The sequence below is a fragment of the Urocampus carinirostris genome, chromosome 6, assembly GCF_059441175.1.
Source record: "Urocampus carinirostris isolate Australia breed hairy pipefish chromosome 6, RoL_Ucar_1.0, whole genome shotgun sequence".
Lineage (NCBI taxonomy): Eukaryota > Metazoa > Chordata > Actinopteri > Syngnathiformes > Syngnathidae > Urocampus > Urocampus carinirostris.
Window position 1 is genome coordinate 11,376,431 of NC_142354.1, and position 15,944 is coordinate 11,392,374.

The 15,944-nt window shown below is 36.6% G+C and overlaps 2 protein-coding genes across 2 annotated transcripts in view; both read left to right on the forward strand.

Moving 5' to 3' along the window:
* Nucleotides 1-15,376, forward strand: part of LOC148363813 (heme transporter hrg1-A-like) — a 52,890-nt gene extending 37,514 nt beyond the window's left edge. The window contains exon 4 of the mRNA XM_088337873.1: nucleotides 15,318-15,376. The gene's annotated coding sequence lies outside the window, so the exon portion shown is untranslated. The remainder of the gene's footprint in view (nucleotides 1-15,317) is intronic.
* Nucleotides 4,712-15,376, forward strand: LOC148363814 (twist-related protein 2-like). Its single transcript, XM_088337870.1, has 2 exons — nucleotides 4,712-5,653; nucleotides 15,318-15,376. Exon 1 carries the CDS (start codon nucleotides 4,932-4,934, stop codon nucleotides 5,493-5,495), a length of 564 nt encoding a protein of 187 aa, XP_088193996.1. The 5' UTR covers nucleotides 4,712-4,931; the 3' UTR covers nucleotides 5,496-5,653; nucleotides 15,318-15,376.
* Nucleotides 15,377-15,944: the final 568 nt, after the last annotated feature.

The window sequence follows — 15,944 nt, forward strand, 5'->3', positions numbered from 1 at the left end:
TGCAGTAGTTTTTCTGTTGTTATATTTCTGTGATAGTATTTTTTTATCTAAGTACTACTGTAGTAGAATGTCTTTAGTATTTCTATAGTACTTTTTCTTATCAAACTGAAGACAAAATAATTTTTTTCTTCCCTGTTTTCAAGCACTAAATTTGATATTTTGTTTTGTAGTAATTCTGTAGTGTTTCATATTATATTTGTTGGAGACACCCAAATGGACAATGGAGACAAATATGGCAGTAAAAGAAAACTTTTTATTTGTATTAATATATATATCTATATATATATATATATATATATATATATATATATATATATATATATATAAAATGTATGTATGTCTTTTTTGGCTGGCCCGATGAAAAAACCTGACGGGCGGCATGTGGACCCCAGGCCGTAGTTTGCCCACCCCTGCTCTGGGTGCTTGGCACCCCCAAAATTGTGAATCTAGAATCGCCCCTTTTGATATGCACTTCTAAAATTGCAAATTACGTTTTTATTATGTTGTTACTATGTTATTATTTATTCGAAGTAGGGTTAAACAGACTCATTCAACCACTAATAAAATGAAATGATGGCCAGATCTTAAAGCAGGTAAACCCTGTTTTCAGGATCTGTACGGGTGCTTGAAATCCTTTAAAATGCTTGAATTTTAATGTTAGGTTTTTAAAAAGTGCATGAAAATGACGCTGACACGCCAGCTCTGATGGCTTGTCATTCTGACGTTGTCATGTGAAGCGCCACCACCCCCTACTGGTCGCACCCAAGATGACAGCTCTATTTAGAAAAACAGCTCTTTTGGCTCGATTCACTTTCAATTCCCAAACAGTTTCTCAGATTATTATTTTTTATGATATATTATAGATAATAATAAAACATTTTGCACCAAATGATGTCGTAATTTGATGTCTTCAAGGCGATCCCTGAAAAGCACATGTAAATTAAAATATTTACAAAAATTATTTTGTGACATACAAAACAATTTTAGCTTTTTGCATACTGGACAGATTCAAAATAGTCTCTTGAGATTGATAGATTGAATGCACCCTGCTTCGGACAAACCAATGGCATTAAAATGAGTCCAACTTTTGCTCATTTTTCTGCTTTTTATACATACAGTACTTTCCTTTTTGTCTTCCGTATTGAACTCCATTATTACCCAGCACCTATAGATCCCTTTCGGGTTTGTAAACAAGTGTGATGTAGCTAAGCTGCGCGTGCATTGTAGAATTCATGTCAGTTTACAGCAGCCCATTGACACATAGAGAACATAGATTTTAGATAGGAAGGCCTTAAAATAGCACAAAGTATATGATAGCAGCAAGATAGTGACTTATAGTCATCAAAGTCAAAGCAAATCTGCACTGTATATCGCCCTTTGAAATGGCTGGTAAAATTAACAAATTTGCGCTTGAAAAGTGCTTGAATTAAGTCATGAAAAGGTGTACGAAACGTGATCCTGATAACGGGCCGATGTTTTTTTTTTTTTTCATTTTTCCACAAACGGAATGTCCCTCAGTTAAGCTAGCTCTAAAAGCAGGTAAACCCTGTTTTGTAGCCGACTCCTCGTCGCCTCAGTTGGGACCTGATTGGAGCCAAATGGGGGCTGGCAACTTCCCTTCGAGTGAAATGGAAACCGGCGCAATCACGGGGCTCGGCGAAAATTTTTGAAGACAAAATGCTCGGATGACTCCGAGGTCGGGAAGGTGTTTCTGGGTCATTTCGGCCGTTTGTCGTGAGTCACTTCGGTTGTGACGCAGTTTAATTGTCGGCTTGCGAAATTTCTGGGCAATTGCTTGGGACGAACGGGAACTTAGTGTCCATAGCTGGGTTTTTCAATGGAACTTCCGCTATTGTGGCTTCAGGTTTTTCCTAACCAGTCCTGTAAAAAAAAAAAAAAAGCTTAAACTGCAGTGAACCCTCGCTATAACGTGGTTCACTCATCACAGTCTCGCTACTTCACTGTCTTGCATTGTGTTCTACCTTCTGATTGGCTAAACCAGGGCTGTCTAACATTTTTCAATCAAAGCTACTTTTTGTTCCTAGTTAAGTCAAGTCCTGTTTATTTGTACAGCCCTTAATCACAAAGAGTCTCAAAGGGCTGTACAGACCACAGGATATTGCAAACTAGACTATTATTACACCATCCCCTGATCCAAAACCTGCATGAGGGCAAGGAAAATCTCAAAACCTCAGTCAAGTCAACTCACGTTTATTTGTGACGCCCTTAATCACAAAGACTCTCAAAGGGCTGGAGAGACCACAGATTATTGCAAACTACGAACTGATATTACAACACCCCCTGATCTAAAACCTACATGAGAGCAAGGAAAAACTCAAAAACCTCCAGTCAAGTCCTCTTTATCTGTGACACCCTTAATCACAAAGAGTTTCAAAGGGCTGCACAGACCACCGAATATTGCAAACCACAGACTCTTATTACACCATCCCCTGATCTAAATCCTGCATGAGGGTAAGGGAAAAACTCAACCTCACATTCAAAGCAGGTTTTACCCCATCCATCCAATCATATTTAGACCTTTCTCTCATTTTATTTCCTATTCTATTTAAAATAATAATCTATTCTCGTCAGCACCCTTGTGACCCTGTCCTTTAACCTAATAGCAACTTAGCTAGATGGCTTGCTAAATAGCTAAAATTTAGCTTCATTGTTGACTTGTTTAAGGTAAAAAAAAAACTAAAAGGGGGCTACATAGCTAGCTAAAAGAGTAAAACCCCAACTAAATAGCCTGATAAGAAGTAAAAAGGCTAGCTAGGAGGCACAAAATTGAGCTTAATAACCTATAAAAAGCATGCAAAAATGTTAAAATCCAGCTTGATAGCTTGCTAAACAGTTAAAAATGTAGGAAGATGGCTAGCTACAAAGCTAAAAAGATAGCCAGATGTCTAGCTAAAAAAACTGCTCATATTCGCTTTATAAAACCCATAAATTGGGATTTTGTTTGTTGTCTTTCCTGTAGAGAAATTATTAAAAAGAGAAACAAAAACAATGGTTACATACATGAATAGATTCTGATGTTATTGTCTTAATTAATTTCTTAAAAATAATAATCAATACTTGAATAGATTTTTTTGTCCAATAAGTCCATGAACTGGAATTTGTTTATTAGAATTTCTAAAATTACAATTTATGATGTTATTATTGTGTTATTACCAGGTTAATTAATAATATTTATTATTTACCGCCTTTTTCCCACCATACGACATAAACGACAATTTATTTCTCATGTCCAAAAACCTCGAAAATTTACATCTTTCTTATGGGTCTACGATTCCTGTCTGCCATTGGTCGACGAAAATATAAAATGCTGGTCTAATATTGGTTTGCACCATAGTATCATGAAAATTGAGATGTTGTATTTTGAACTACCTCCCACAATGCCATTCTCTTCATTTAATTCAGAACATTGTGTATTTATAAAGACTTTGAGAGTCTGCAAAGCAGTACTGCATATTTTGTACTGTATTTATTCACTATGGGTCCAAGGTTTGCAGTAATGCCAAACAAAGAAGCACACACATGATAACCATGGAAAAAAGGTTGGGATTATCAAGAAATTGGATGACGGCACACAAAACGCTGCCTATTGCTATGTTGCATGGCTATAATTAATTGGCGTTCACACCTATTATTATTAACAAAAGGCGATTAAAGCTTGGGAGTGTTCTAAGGGCATAACAATAAGCAAGTGGAAGGTTTAAAATCCGTTTCATTTATAATCGGCCATCTCCTCTGCATCCACGCGCTACTCCATTCAACCAGCCCAAGTCACGTAACACCAAAGGTAAATAAAATGCAGTTTTTTTCTTCACATTAATATTTATATGGCATGTTATTTGATCATACGCATGTATATCACACACAAGTAGTACTTACTTTATACTACTTTGTTGTTTTTAAGTATTTATCCGGAGTACAGAAAGTTCCGAAGGCATTAGCATATTAGCATGGGTTTCTTTCCCCCGCAATACGGTAGTTTCACGTTGCGATCCAATCTCATAGTAGATTAATGCCCTATCCCGGGAGTCTACGCTATTCTACTACATCTTGTTGTCATGGCGTGAAGCAGCACAAGCAGTTAGCGTCTTCAGGTTATTTTTGGGGGGGGGGGGGTTCCCAAATAGAGGAAACAAACCATGTGTTGACTTCAGCCTGAGGACATGGATGGCACAATTAGGTGCTCCTTCACCTCTCCAGTCTCAGGTCATGGGGGCACAAGAGGGTCAAAGGTTGCTCCCTCACAGCTGAGGAGTTCGTCGGCTCTTCGGAAAAACCAACGACGGTCAGGTGTTGGACGTTTTATGCTTCTGCGAGGGAATCCCCAAGCCAAGATGTTTTCATGGTCTGTCTTTATGAATTATCACCTGAAAAATGGATCAAGTCAAGAGCGGGTCTTGCACGACAGCCAAGGAAATTGTGTTTTAAGACATGATGAGATCTTAAGTTGGGGGCCGGTTTATGGAATTTTCAAGAATGCGAGATCCTTTTGAAACCAAACGTTGGCTTTAAAGTCTTCCGTCAACTTTTTTTTGTGTGTGATTGTACATGTGGAGCCAATCTGGAAACTATAAAGACTCCGTCATTGCTGTGAGGATCAGTAGGAACTCCTGATTGGACAACTAGACCACTTACCCCCATTCTTTTCTTGCCCGCCCAGTTCAAGCACACTTCCTGTTTCCTTGCCTTGACGACGCCTCCTTAAAAGTTAAGTTGAACCAATGAAACGAGCGCACAAGCTCCGAGTCGGCGTTTGGTTATAAAAAGGAAGACGGAAGAGCGGCCTGTCAGATGTTTTGTTGTTCTTTTTGCCAGGTTGTGAAGGGAACGTGAGCAACCACTTATGGAGAATCACTCGTAGGACGACGTTTTTTTTTTTTCAGGTAAAGCAGAAGGTTTTTGTAAGGTAGAAGATGAGAGAAGAAGTGTCTTGCACTCACTCCCCAGAAGGAGGTCTAGGGGCCAGCGAAGAAGAACCAGAACGGGGCTCCAAGAAAAACCACCAGCGAAAGCGATCGCCGCAACCCAAGAAAGATGTCCCGGCACTGACCGAGGACTGCTCCGCCGGCAGCCCCAACAGCCTCCTGCCGTCCGGGCCCAAGCGTGTAAAAAGGAGCCCGTCTACCACCTTAAGCCTGGCCCCTGCCTCTCTGGGGCCACGTCTGGACCAACCCCTGGAGGACCTCCACTCCCAGCGCGTGATCGCCAACGTTCGGGAGCGCCAACGCACTCAATCCCTTAACGACGCCTTCGCATCCCTGCGCAAGATCATCCCCACGCTACCTTCGGACAAACTGAGCAAGATCCAGATCCTGAAACTGGCCTCGCGTTACATCGACTTCCTGTACCAGGTCCTGCAGAGCGACGAGATGGACGCTAAGCTAGCCAGCTGCAACTACCTGGCCCACGAGAGGCTGAGCTACGCCTTCTCTGTATGGAGGATGGAGGGCGCCTGGGCTATGTCTACCAGCCACTAGGACCGACCCCCTCTTCCCTTCTTGTCCTTCCCTTTCTCTTACCCCGTTTGTAAATGTCTTATAAATATAAACTTCTTATTTAAGACTATTTAAGTCTTGACCCTACTTCACAACCCCTTTCCTCGTTGCTCCCAAGACGCTCCACTGCAAACCCTCAGGTACAAACACCCGCCGACCCGAATCCTCCGTGACATCAGCGCATTGGCTCGCGTATTTTGTAAACAAGCGCTCACGCTAACGTTAGCGCGGGGAGGAAACGGTTTTATTTACGCGCTTTCTGTTTAGGTGAAACGATCAGTGTGTATACATCTGTTTCCGCGATCGGCTTGACTACAAAGGCCTGATTTTGTATGAATGCCATAGGAAATCAGTGAGGTCATTTGTTTGAGTTTTTTCCGGATCCCGTATTTATTTCCAATACCTGTTTTGTATCAACCCAGGAAATGATCGGTTTTAAAATCTCTTGGGGCTTATTTATGAGAAGTCAATTCCAGTTTCTGCTTTCTGCTTTTATAACTGAAACTTTAACTTTATAATGATCTTTGATAACCTGAATTCGAGAGGGACAAGACTACGATTCAGCGCTGTTTGTGTGCAGCATGCTGAGGTTAAGTGATTAAAAGACTGTTGATCTGAAATAATTCGCTTTTATAACTGAAACCATATCTTTATAATACACTTTTAAAACCGGACTTTGAGAACAACAGAATTATGATCAGGGGCGGAATGAATGCAGAATGCAGAGACAATGTAATTAAAACAACTGTGAAGGATTTATACGTTTTTATAACTTCATCTTTTACTTCCTAGTCAAGTCATGTTTATTTGTATAGCCCTTCATCACTAGAAGTCTCAAAGGGCTGCTGCGATGTTCTTTTTTCATTGAGTATCTTGGATTCGTTTTTGTGACCTGACCTATACCAGAAACCAACTTTATCCATCCTCACTTCAAACAGATAGTGATCATTTTGCATATTCATTATTTTTCCACCAATTTCACTATGTTAAAAGTAATAATTATTATGTGAAAACTGCAATGTTAGACAATTTTATGTGTTTTTATTTTACTATATATATTAAGCTCTTTTTTAGTCGTGAATTACGAAAATTGATTCTTGTTTTTTTATATTTTACAATGCTTTCAACAGTTTATTTAGTAAAAATAATGCGTAGGACGAGATAATGTATTACGAGCTTACATGTCTGGCCAAGTTTTACTTTAGTAGACACTTAAAAAAGGGAGAGAAGACATCAATGTACTTTGAACTTGCAAGGAGAGTACAGGAGAGGACTGTACCCAAACCCTACGGATTATTCTAAATCAAATATAGGCAAAAATTTAAAAAGTATAAGGAAATGAATACATAGTTTTGCCATAAAAAAATAACAAAAAGACTAAATTGACTAAATGCCTTTCACATCATTTCAAATGATTTTGTCGTTTGACAGAAGATGGAAAATGTTTTTAATAATAATTAAAAATATGCAAGGTGAGGTTAAGCCTCACTCTATTCCACCCAAGTTGAGCTTGATGCATTATAGTAAGCTTTGATAACCAAATTTGAAAGGAACAGGACTATGATCTTGTGTTGTTTGGATGCATCACGCAGAGGCTATGTGATTAAAACAACTGTGAATAAATTGGATTGAATAACTTATTATAACTTAATAATAACCTTTGATAACCAGAATTTGAAACAGGACTCTAATCCTGTGCTGTTTGGATGCGGCATGGAGAAACTACGTGATTCAAACATCTGTTAGCCTGAAGGAATCATATTTTATAACTTCTTATAACTTGGACCTTTAATGTGCTTTAATAATCCGAACTCGAGAAAAACAGGACTATGATTCAGTGCTTTGTGCGTGCTTACCTTATTAAAACAACTATAAAGAAATGAGCTTGTATGACTATAACTGAAACTATAACGTTGTAATAGGTTTTGACAACCAGAATTTGATGGGAATAGGACTACAAACCAGCGCCGTTTGGATGCAGAAGGCTACGTAATGGAAACAACTGTGAAGCAATTTGATCTTATATTCTTTATAAGTAACATGATAATTGTATATTAACCCAGATTTCCGAGGAACAGGACAACAATAATACGTATTAATGAATGAATACACGTGCAGATATGTACACGCACACGTTATATTTCAATTTATATTTGCTCATTTTTCAAATCGGTTTTAAAAGCCTACGAATAAGTGGAAAGTCATATATTATGCACCTTTTAAAGAAAAAAATTTAATATCACGCATTTAGCAAATTTGCTTTCTTTTGGATGACATTTTGCTCAGTACAATAATTCCATGACAAAAACAAATTGCAAATGCAAAAAAAGTTTAAAATAAGGGTGCAATTATTTTAATGTTTTATGAAAAATGTATCTAAGGTAGAGTGGGACCAGTACTTTTTAAAAAACATTTAAAACCCTGATGTGGCGCTTTGGCCACAGTTTGCACACCCCCGGGCTATGCGATTTAAACAACAGTTAGCCTGTAAGAATGAGCTTTTTGTGTTGGATGTTGATAACCCAAAATTGAGAGGTACAGAAATACAATGAAGGTTTATTATGCTAACCTAAGTTGACCCAATTCAAATCTAAAACAAATTCAAAGTTGTGACAATACTATTCATAAAAATAAACAAAAAACTGTTTAATCTCTTTGGTTAATACTGGAATTGAAATAGTTGCATCAGAAGTTTTAAATAATGTCAACGGTAAGAATGAGGTCTCATTTTAAAGATAATCTAATCTGATGTGTTATATTATCCAAATGTCTTTTTTAAAAACCTAATCATTGACGAAATCAAAATGTCTAGCCCGTCGCTAACCCGGTGTGGGTGTGTTAGCACGTTGCCGATTGCGCGTTGGTACTTTGTATCTGGTGTGGTGCAATCAAGCGGCCCCGCTCGGGCCCCAGACAAGCAGGAACCTTTAGATTGGAAACACTTGCGCACCATTTAGGAAGGTGCTCGCACTAAAACAGAGGTCACGCGTGCACGCGCGCTTGTGCGTGTTTCTTGTCAGCTTCTATCAGCCATGCCGCTAAACCGATGAATGTGATTCATAAACAAAGGCTTTAAAAATATATATATACACATTTAACTTGACAGTAATGGTACTTATATATATATATATAAAACACACAATTCGCTTTGATTTATCTATACAAGAAAAAAAACTCCAAAAGCTTTAGAACGCAAAGGCCAATTTATTGTGCTAGTTAAAAAATAATAGATAGAAAGGTACAAAGATAGCTAGCTACATTTTTTGCTTGAAAAGTAAAAAACTTCAAAAGTAGCTCACTAGAAATGTAAAAAGGTTTAGAGGTAGCTCGCTATAGCACTAGATAGAAAGGTAAAAAACTTTAAAAGTTGTTAGTTAGAAAGGTACAAAGGAAACTGCCTAGAGATGAACAAAAGTGCAAAGGGTAGCTAGCTAAATCTCTACCTAGAAAGATAAAGAGACTTAAAATCCAGCTTTCCAGAGAGTTACAAAGGCAACTCACCAAAATTTAAAAAGTAGCTTGCTAAATCGCTAGCTAAAAAATTTAAAAGCCTCAAAAATAGCTTGCTGGAAAGGTACAAAATTTAAAATGTCGCTGAATAAAAATCTAGATTGAAAGGTAAAAAGCTTTAAAAGTAGTTCAATAGGAAGGATTTAAGGTATAAAGGTAGCTAGCTAAATGACTATCTTGAAAGGTAAAAAATCTTCAAAAGTAGCACAAAGTCCAATGGTAGATAGCTAGAAATAAACAAAGTTGCAACGGTAGCTTGACAAATCACTAGCTCGAGAGGCTTAACGGTAGCTCGCTAAATCGTTAGCTAGAAAGGTAAAAAGCTTTAAAATTAGCTAGCTAGAAAGGTAGAAAGGAAGCTCCCCAGAGATGTACAAATGTCCAAAGCTAGCTCGCTAAATCCCTAACTAGAAGAGTAAAAATGTTTCGAAACCAGCTTGCCAGAAAGTTACAAAGGCAGCTAGCTAGAAATGTAAATAGGTTCAAAGGGAGCTACCTAGATTTCTTGCCTAGGTTAAAAAGTAGCTAACTACCAATGTTCAAAGGTAGCTAAGTTACTAGCTTTAAAGGTAAAAAGCTTGAAAGGACCTAGCTAGAAATAAATAAATGTGCAAGAAATGTATAAAGGTAGCTAGTTACAAATTTCAAGGTCAACATGGGAAAACAGTGTACTAGCAAACAGTGTACTAGCAAACAGCTAGCGCTAATGACAATACATAGTCCTCGGGAGGTGCTCCCCATAGTTATTACAAAATCTTGGAAAGCCAAGTTTTTGTGCTTGTTAGAAATAATAAATAGATGGGAAGGTACAAACGTATCAAGCATAAATAAAAAAAGGTTCAATCAGACCTTGCTAGCTAAATCTTTAGCTTGAATTGTAAAAAGCTTTAAACGTAATTTAAAAGAAATATAGAAAGGTAGCTATCTCTAGATTGAAAGGTAAAACGCTGAAAAATAGCTTGCTAGAAAGGTTCGAAGGTAGCTTAGCTAAATCACTAGCTAGAATGGTAAAAATCTTCCAAAAATAGCTAGCTAGAAATATCCAAACGTCGAGATCAATACGAGAAAAACACGTACTAGCAAACAACTAGCTCCCATGACGAAATCCAGGCCTCTGCAGGTGTTCCCTGTACGTATTACGAAATCTCTAAAGGCCTCCGAAATTCCAGGCTGAGTGTCCTTGAAGGCAACGCGGTAGTCATTAGCGTCCACTTTGCTTGCTCTGCTTGCAATCATCAAAAAACAAAATGTAGTCTGATATGACTTGATCGATTGGAGAGGAAATCTACAGAAATGTTTAGCAACTAAGTCCTTATTAAAGAAAATAATGGTAATCTAGTAATTCATTATTTTATTGTAGTATCTTAGTTTAATCTGAATTGATAAAATGAAGAGGAAATCTGGAGAAGTGTGTTAGCATGAAATACCTTATAGCCTAGTTCATTATTCTTTTAGTGCAGCATTTAAGTCAGTCTTATAATATAATACCCTCGTACGCTATCATTTGAATGTAGCATCTTAGGTTGATTTGACATGATAAATGGCCAAACACATCTTTATAGTATAGTCCCCTAGTACATTCTTATTTTATTGCAGTACCTTAGGTTTATCTGACTGGATAAATCAAAGAGGAAATCTGGAGAATATTTGAAGCTCTAAGACCTTATCATTGAGAATAAGGCTTTAAAACACCGTACCCTTATACGGTATTATTTAAATGCATTACCTTGGGTTCATCTGACTTGCAACTGTATAAAACTTTATGATCTAAGACTTTAACAAAGAAAATAAGGCTCGATAGTACGTTACTCTAGTACATTATTCTTTTAATGCTATATTTGGGTCAATCTTAGAATATAATACTACGCAATCATTTTAATGTAGTATTTTAAGTTGATTCAACAAAATAAATTGACGAAGAATTGAAGTATTTAACAATCGCTACTTAAAAAGCTTCAAAAGTAGCTAGCCCAAAAAGGTGCAAAAGTTCTAGAAAAGTAAAAAGCTTCATAAGTAGCTAGAAATGTGCAAAAGTTTAAGGGTAGCTAGCCAAATTGCAACGTAAAAAGCTTTAATAAGGGCTAGCTAGAAAGGTACAAGAAAATTGCAACGATAACTAGCTAAAAGTGCACAAAGTTTCAAAGGTAGCTAGTTAAATCACTACTTAAAAAGCTTCAAAGGTAGCTAGCCCAAAAAGGTGCAAAAGTAGATATGTATAAATTTACAAAGATGGTTAGCTAAACAACTAGCTAGTAAGGTTAAAAACTTTAAAATGCGGAAGTTAGCTAGAAAGATACACAGATAGCTACTAGAAAAGTACAAAAGAAGGTAGCCAGAAATGTACAATGGTTCAAAGGTAGCTTGTTGAAACGCAAGTATAAAAGATACAAAGGTGGCTAGTCAAAATATACTGGGGTGTAGCTAGCTAGGAGTGTAGTAGATAGATAGATAGATAGATAGATAGATAGATAGATAGATAGATAGATAGATAGATAGATACTTTATTCATCCCCGAAGGGAAATTCACTTTTCCAGCAGCATCCCTAAGCTGAGAACAATCGAAAATAACTGAGAACAATCGAAAATAACACGGGAGCTGCTGGAGTGGCTGCCATTCATGACGGCGCCGGAGAAACGATTCAATTTGAATCATGTACAAACAAACAAACAATTGAATCATGTACAAGAAACGATTCAATCTGAATCATGTACAAACAAACAAACAATTGAATCATGTACAACAAACAAACAAAATATTTATGTTTCAATAAGTGGAGTGTTAATAAAATGGGGGGAAAATAATTTCTGATACTGATATAACCAGGTAAAACTAATTTTAAGTTACCTGTCCAAATGAATGTTGTGCCATCTCACCTTTCCCACTCTCTCTGCTCGCTCCTGAAACTTTATCAAATAGTCCAAAATTTTACCTCATCTTCTCCGCTCACCTCGTCGTCCTCTTCTCCTTCCACTTCGCACTACAGAGACTTTTTAGCTGAGCCGTCTCTTATGACACCATCCCCTGCTCTAGACCAAACTAATGCAAGCAAAAATGCAATGGCAAAGCAAAGCCACTGAGGAGCTAAACGATATGCTGTGATTGAAGGAAAGTAACATTCAGATGTAACGAGTTAAATTGCAAGCTGGAAAGTTTTTTGTTTTTTTCAAGTTGCTAGCTATCATTGTACTTTTATAGTTTTAAAAGTATTCAACTACCTTTGTAACCTTCTAGCTAGCTACTTTTAAAGATTTTTACCTGCACCTAGAAGGCTCAAACGTAGCTAGCCTAATTACTAGCTAGTTATATCGCTTGCTTTGCTTTTTTTTAAAGCATCATACATTTTATTAATACCTTTGTAGCGTTCTAGCTAGCTACCTTTGAGGACTTTTACCTTGCTAGCTATAAATCTAACTAACAAGTTAAGATGTAGCTAGCTAAAAAGGTACAACGGCAGCTAGCCAGAAAGGTAGAAAGCTTCAAAAGTAGCTAGGTAGAAGGTACAAAGGTTCAAAGTTAGCGAGCTAAATCACTAGCTAAAAAGGTAAAAAGCTTCAACAGCAAAAATACTCATAAAAATGAAATAAAAATAACATGAAAACAAAATACTATTAATACTAGTAAATGAAAAAATATATAAAAAACTAAGACCTTATTAATAAAAATAAAGTTATAAAAATATAACTTTACCGGGCAGGAAATTGATGCAACCTGAAATTGACACTGCAGGACTCCAAACATGTGACATCTCCTAACCAATCAATGAAGAAAGTTAATGATGAAAAATAGAGGGGAGATTTATGACCACAGCTGAAGGGTCAATAACTTATTTCGAAGTGAGCTACCTTTAATTTAGTTCCCAACTTTTACTGAAATACATGACTCAACTTTATGGCCTTTGTAGCGTCATACACGCAAAATGTCTATAGTTTTATTCTATGTTCTAAATGTGGCAAGAAAGGCAACAGTGTTTCATTTAAACAAACCAAAAAAACGTTACAACTTGAGTATATTTTTTTATTACCCTGGAAGTTCATGACTTTAAAATGGCGTGTAAAGCACATTAATGTTGTTTTCAGAGTCCATATTTAGTGAATTTGTTTTCTAAGACACTTGCCAACAAAAAGCCCACTTAAAAAATGACAGCTTGCGTTTTTACATTGTGCTAGCCTCGCTAACATTAACTTTGCTTTGAAGTTTATGACTGTCACAAACAATGAGAATAAAATAATAACATCCTCTTTATAGAATTCTGATAAGACTATACCAAAATAGTACGATTCTTTTTTTTTTTGCTCTTCACCAAACGTATCATTTTCCAAACTTCATGTGGTGATAACTTTGCTAAAATGAACTTCACTTTAAAGTTTATGACTCACAAACAACCAGAAAAAAATAAAAAACATCTTTAGAGCATTCAGATAAGACTATACCAAAATAGTACAATTGATTTTCTTTAACAAACGTCTCATTTTCCAAATTTCATCTTTTGCTAGCTTAGCTAAAATGAACTTCACTTTGAAGTTTATGACTGTCACAAACAACCAGAGAAAAATAAACCCATCTTCAGAGCATGCCGATAAGACTGTACAAAAATAGTACGATTGTTTTCTTTAACAAACGTCTTATTTTCCAAACTTCACCTTTTGCTAGCCTAGCTTAAATGAACTTCACTTTGAAGTTTGACTGTCACAAACAGCCTGAGAAAAATAAAACCATCTTTAGAGTATTCAGATAAGACTATACCAAAATAGTACGTTTGCTTTTCTTCAAACATCTCATTTTCCAAACTTCACCTTTTTCTAGCCTCGCTAAAATGAACTTCACTTTGAAGTTTGTGACTGTCACAAACAACCAGAAGCCTAGACTTCAGAGCATTTTGATAAGAGTGTTTTTTTTCCCCGTTTCCAACAAACGTCTCATTTTCCGAACATCACGTTGTGCATGACGCGCTTGTGTCGGTCATAAATCTTCGACTTGTCCCTTTGAGAGCATCTGTGCCTAGTTTTTAAAGGCTTCGTGCACAAGCTGCGGTTTCTGATACCGCTTTTTTATTTTTAGGCACGCGCTCAAAACTGAGAAATATGCACGCTGACGACACCCATGCTGTCCTACGTTTGCGTTTGTGTGCACGATTGTGACACGTAGACATGCTAGCAACCTAATTTCAATGACTTTGCTTGTTTAAAAGGATGGAGAGATACAAAGCTATATCTAGCTATAAAGTTTAAATGAGTTTTATAGCAAAGTAAAAAGCTTCAGAAGTAGCTAGAAATGTGCAAAAGTTTAAAGGTAGCTAGCCAAATTGCAACGTAAAAAGCTATAATAGGGGCTAGCTAAAAAGGTACAAAGGGAGGTAGGATATCTAGCTAAAAATGCACAAAGTTTCAAAGGTAGCTAGTTAAATCGCTTTGTAAAAAGCTTCAAAGGTAGCTAGCCCAAAAAGGTGCAACAGTAGATGCATATAAATGTACAAAGGTGGTTAGCCAACCGACTAGCTAGGGGGTAAAAAGCTTTACAATGTGGAAGCTAGCTAGAAAGGTACAAAGGTAGCTAGCTAAATCTAGATAGAAACTTATAACAATTCAAAATAAGCGTTCTAGAAAAGTAACAAGCTTCAGAAGTAGCTATAAATGTGCAAAAGTTTAAAGGTAACTAGCCAAATTGCAACGTTAAAAAGCTTTAATAGGGGCTAGCTAGAAAGGTACAAAGGTAGGTAGAAAGAAAATTGCAACGATAACTAGCTAAAAATGCACCAAGTTTCAAGGGTAGCTAGTTAATCGCTACAGAGAAAGCTTTGCTTTTTTAAAGCATCATACATTTCTATTAATACTTTTGTAGCGTTTTAGCTAGCTACCTTTGAAGACCTTTTTGAAGACCTTGCTAGCTATCAATCTAACTAACAAGTTAAGACAATGCTAGCTAAAAAGGTACAACGGTAGCTAGCCAGAAAGGTAGAACGCTTCAAAAATAGCTAGCTAGAAGGTACAAAAGTTCAAAGGTAACGAGCTAAATCACTAGCTAGAAAGGTAAAAAGCATCAACAGCAATAACCCTAATAAAAATGAAATACAAATATGAAAACATAAGATACCAGTAATGTTAAGAAATATAGAAAAAAATATAAAATATTAAAATGAAATAAAAAGTTGCTCCAATACGTTTTAGAAAAACTCAACAATTTAAAATATCACCTAAAAATCAAAGTTGCAAACTAATGTTTTTATCCCACACTGTTAAAATCAAACGATGTACAAATGATGCGTTCAATGTCGTCTTTTCTTTCTTTTTCTACAGAAACTGGAAAAGGGAAGCCTTTTCGCCGCTTTTGGACGTAAATATGTTTTCCCTGCAAATGACTTTGCTTGTTTAAAAAGATGGAGAGATTTGGCCTGCAGTGACAAACAAAATGGCCGCCAGCGACACTTCTGACAAGGACCGATGGATGTTTACAGCTAACATGCTATTAAGCTAATCACTTTTGGGACCAAATTATTCACTTCTTCAATTATTGGAACCCTTGGAAATCGGGATCTTCTTCCACACTTTCTTTTTATTCTGTCGATTGAATTTTGTCTTATGTACTGTAAAAAAATAGATTTTTTTTTCAAATGTTGTAAATATCAATTACGAATCATTACAAAGTGCAGAGGTTCCTTTTTAAAATTGAATAACTTTTTTTGCGTAATGACTGCTGCATGTTTTAAACAGAATGTGTGTTCATGTAAATTTGCGGTATAGAATATTTTAATAGCGAGCAAGGTGTACTGGTAAGTACGTCTTGTTCTGTTTTGAATTTCTGAAGGAATAAATATTATCTTTTTTTTCATCTTTTTAAATGGTTGCTCAATATTGTACACGGGTTTTCAAATTTCTTTCATTTTCAAAAACATTTTTCATAACGGCATACACCATAAAAAAACC

Bases quoted from the DNA above. Each gene is read 5' to 3' on its own strand.
- LOC148363814 (XM_088337870.1), top strand. From the start codon at position 4,932: ATGAGAGAAGAAGTGTCTTGCACTCACTCCCCAGAAGGAGGTCTAGGG.